The sequence below is a fragment of the Aspergillus candidus genome (assembly GCF_002847045.1).
Source record: "Aspergillus candidus strain CBS 102.13 unplaced genomic scaffold BDW47scaffold_59, whole genome shotgun sequence".
NCBI lineage: Eukaryota > Fungi > Ascomycota > Eurotiomycetes > Eurotiales > Aspergillaceae > Aspergillus > Aspergillus candidus.
The window spans coordinates 115,249-117,758 of NW_020194064.1; the positions used below are offsets into that span (position 1 = coordinate 115,249).

Genomic DNA, 2,510 nt, shown 5'->3' on the forward strand with positions numbered 1-2,510 from the left:
GTGGACGACCGAATTCGCCTATCTCCGGGAGAAGAGTTGGAGGCAGATATGACCATCACAGCCACAGGGCTGAAACTGCAGATTACACGCGGTGTTACTTTCTACATTAATGAAGAATAGTGCCGAATATCCGAGAAACATCTGCGGAATGACTTGACGCTGCAAGATGTCCCCAATGCGGCGTATCTCTTGAGATACACTGATACTTCGTGGACCCTGGGTGTAGACGCCAAATCTCAAGTCATGTGTCGTCTGCTGCTATATCTTGAGAAATTAAAATTAGCAACCGTTGTTCCCAGACTACAAGACAGAGATAAGCTGAAAGAGAAGCAAATGTTGGATTTGTATGCGACATACGTGATCCGAGCAGAGAGGGAGCTACCTAAAGCAGCCCAGCAAAAGCCATGACAGCCATATGATAACTATCTGTCGGAATTGCAGTTTGGTAGATATGGGAAAATCGATGATTGTTTGGTAATGGAATAAAATGCTGTGCCGAGATTCTCAGTCATCGATATAGTATATTGGTCAATCTGTAAGGGTGTGTTTCTAAAGACCTGAGGTGTGATACACCGCAGAATTGACTACGGACGGGCTGTATTAGGCCATAGAGAGAGCCAGCTTCAGATAATGCTTGATGTTTGTTGGGTTATACCAAGTTTAACAGTATGATACTCTTTTACCTCTGGACAATTATAGCATATAGTAATATTATAAACAATGAGTAATGGAATATTGCAAAGCACATTGTACCATAGCATAAAACAGCATACCACAAGACCACCAACTATATCGAGCCTACTACCAACAAATCGACAAATCAATCAAAGTACTGATGAGCTTCGATAGGAACTTTGCAATCCTTGGGCTCTCGTTGATCGACATACTCCTTAATCCACGGACCCGCCTGCTTGCCTCTCCACCACGAGGCATCGCCCTTAGGACCACAGTAATGATTGATAGTGCGGTCGACATCACCAACACACTGGACCACGCCATGCTTCGCGACGTTGATTCCCCGTGCTCCAATACTGCCCATCTTGTTTCCATTGGGCGCATAGATAGTCTCATCCCACTTCTGATCTACGATACCCTTGCAGGGATCGCTCTTGTGTACTTCCACCTTAAACGCAGTGACAGCCTGGTAGACAAGCACGCAAATGTTTCCTTTCTGCTTCGCAACGCCGCCACATGTGAAAGATTGCGACACGGTGTACGCCTCTGACTCGGAGACGCCCAGGCTGACGGACGCCCAGGGGATGTTGACACCTCCAGTTATGGACCAGCTGAGACTCTGCTCGTATCCAGACCCCGTGGAGCCATCCTCTGCGGAGCACGATACTAGCGAGCCACCCTTTTGGGTAATGACGAAGTTCTGGTGGGGATCTCCGTCCCCTTTGAGTTTGTAGTAAAGTCGTGCGGGTATGCGACAAGCATCCGGCGGCTGGAAGCCTCGCTTATCGACATCGACCGGTGGATTTCCGTCAGAGTCGGGAGCGTCCATATAGGCGCCTCCCGCCTCGACAAACTCGCGGGCAGTAATGTTCATTACTCTGGGGATGATCGTGGGGGTTTCATCGTAGACGTTCTGGTCGAGGGGCAAGGGGTTTGCTGTTCCCATGGCTAGAAGAGCCATGGTAAGGCCAAATTTGAGGATCGATCCACGCATGTTGCTTAAATATGAAGGGGGACAATCGATAAAGATCGGGTTGGATGATGGCTTTGGAACTGTCGCTGACCTGGAGAAGATGGAAGATGTAGAGACGTGGTACAGAGGTGATTGAATGGTGTTTATATAGTTTTTTTCCAGAGTATACGATGGGCTGCTCTCTCGACCTGATGGTTTATTTTCTACAGGCTCAGCCTCCACACCTGTCGAAGCTCAACTTGCCCGTGATACATCAGTATGGCCCTCACACAACAAAGTGGGATGGACCACCTCGAATGGACGACAGAATAGATTGAAGCTATTCCCTCTCCTGGATAAGGGGCTTGATTATCTACCTTAGCCTCCACCACAACCTCCGCGATATAAGCCGCCACTGGATTTATTTTGTGCCTTGCCATCTAGAAAGTCAACCTTGCTTCTCGCTACTGATAAGCCACAACCAACTACAAGATATCTTTCGCACAGAGTACCTCTATAAACTAATCATTCAACATCAAACAGTACGGTGTAGTTTATAACTTGCGTTTTAGGGCTGTTGGAAGGGGCACGGACCGACGGTTGACATTGCACTGCCTCACATGATAAGAATGCGAAGTTTCCGAAGAAGATTATCTGCAACGTGCACGAGATAAGTTCTAAATTGGAATCGCAGCTCAGCCTCTAGCTACCTCCTTTATGAGTTTCCAGTGGCACCAGTATCACGAGCGGATATTCCCCGCGTCCATGAACCTGCCAGGGCCGGGATCATAGAGTGATATGTTACCTTGGGGTATGGCGGACGCTGTCACACTGGGGGCCAAAAACCACCCCATTGCATCATGCAACTTGCAAGGTTTGGGTG

The 2,510-nt window shown here is 48.2% G+C and overlaps 1 protein-coding gene across 1 annotated transcript; it reads right to left on the reverse strand.

Annotated features, from left to right (window-relative positions):
* Positions 1-820: 820 nt before the first annotated feature.
* On the reverse strand, positions 821-1,669 carry BDW47DRAFT_120194 (uncharacterized protein; the record flags this gene model as incomplete). The annotated part of the gene is made up of 1 exon (XM_024815456.1): positions 821-1,669. The coding sequence occupies one exon, from the start codon at positions 1,667-1,669 to the stop codon at positions 821-823; it is 849 nt and encodes a 282-aa protein (XP_024668671.1).
* Between the last annotated feature and the right edge of the window lie 841 nt (positions 1,670-2,510).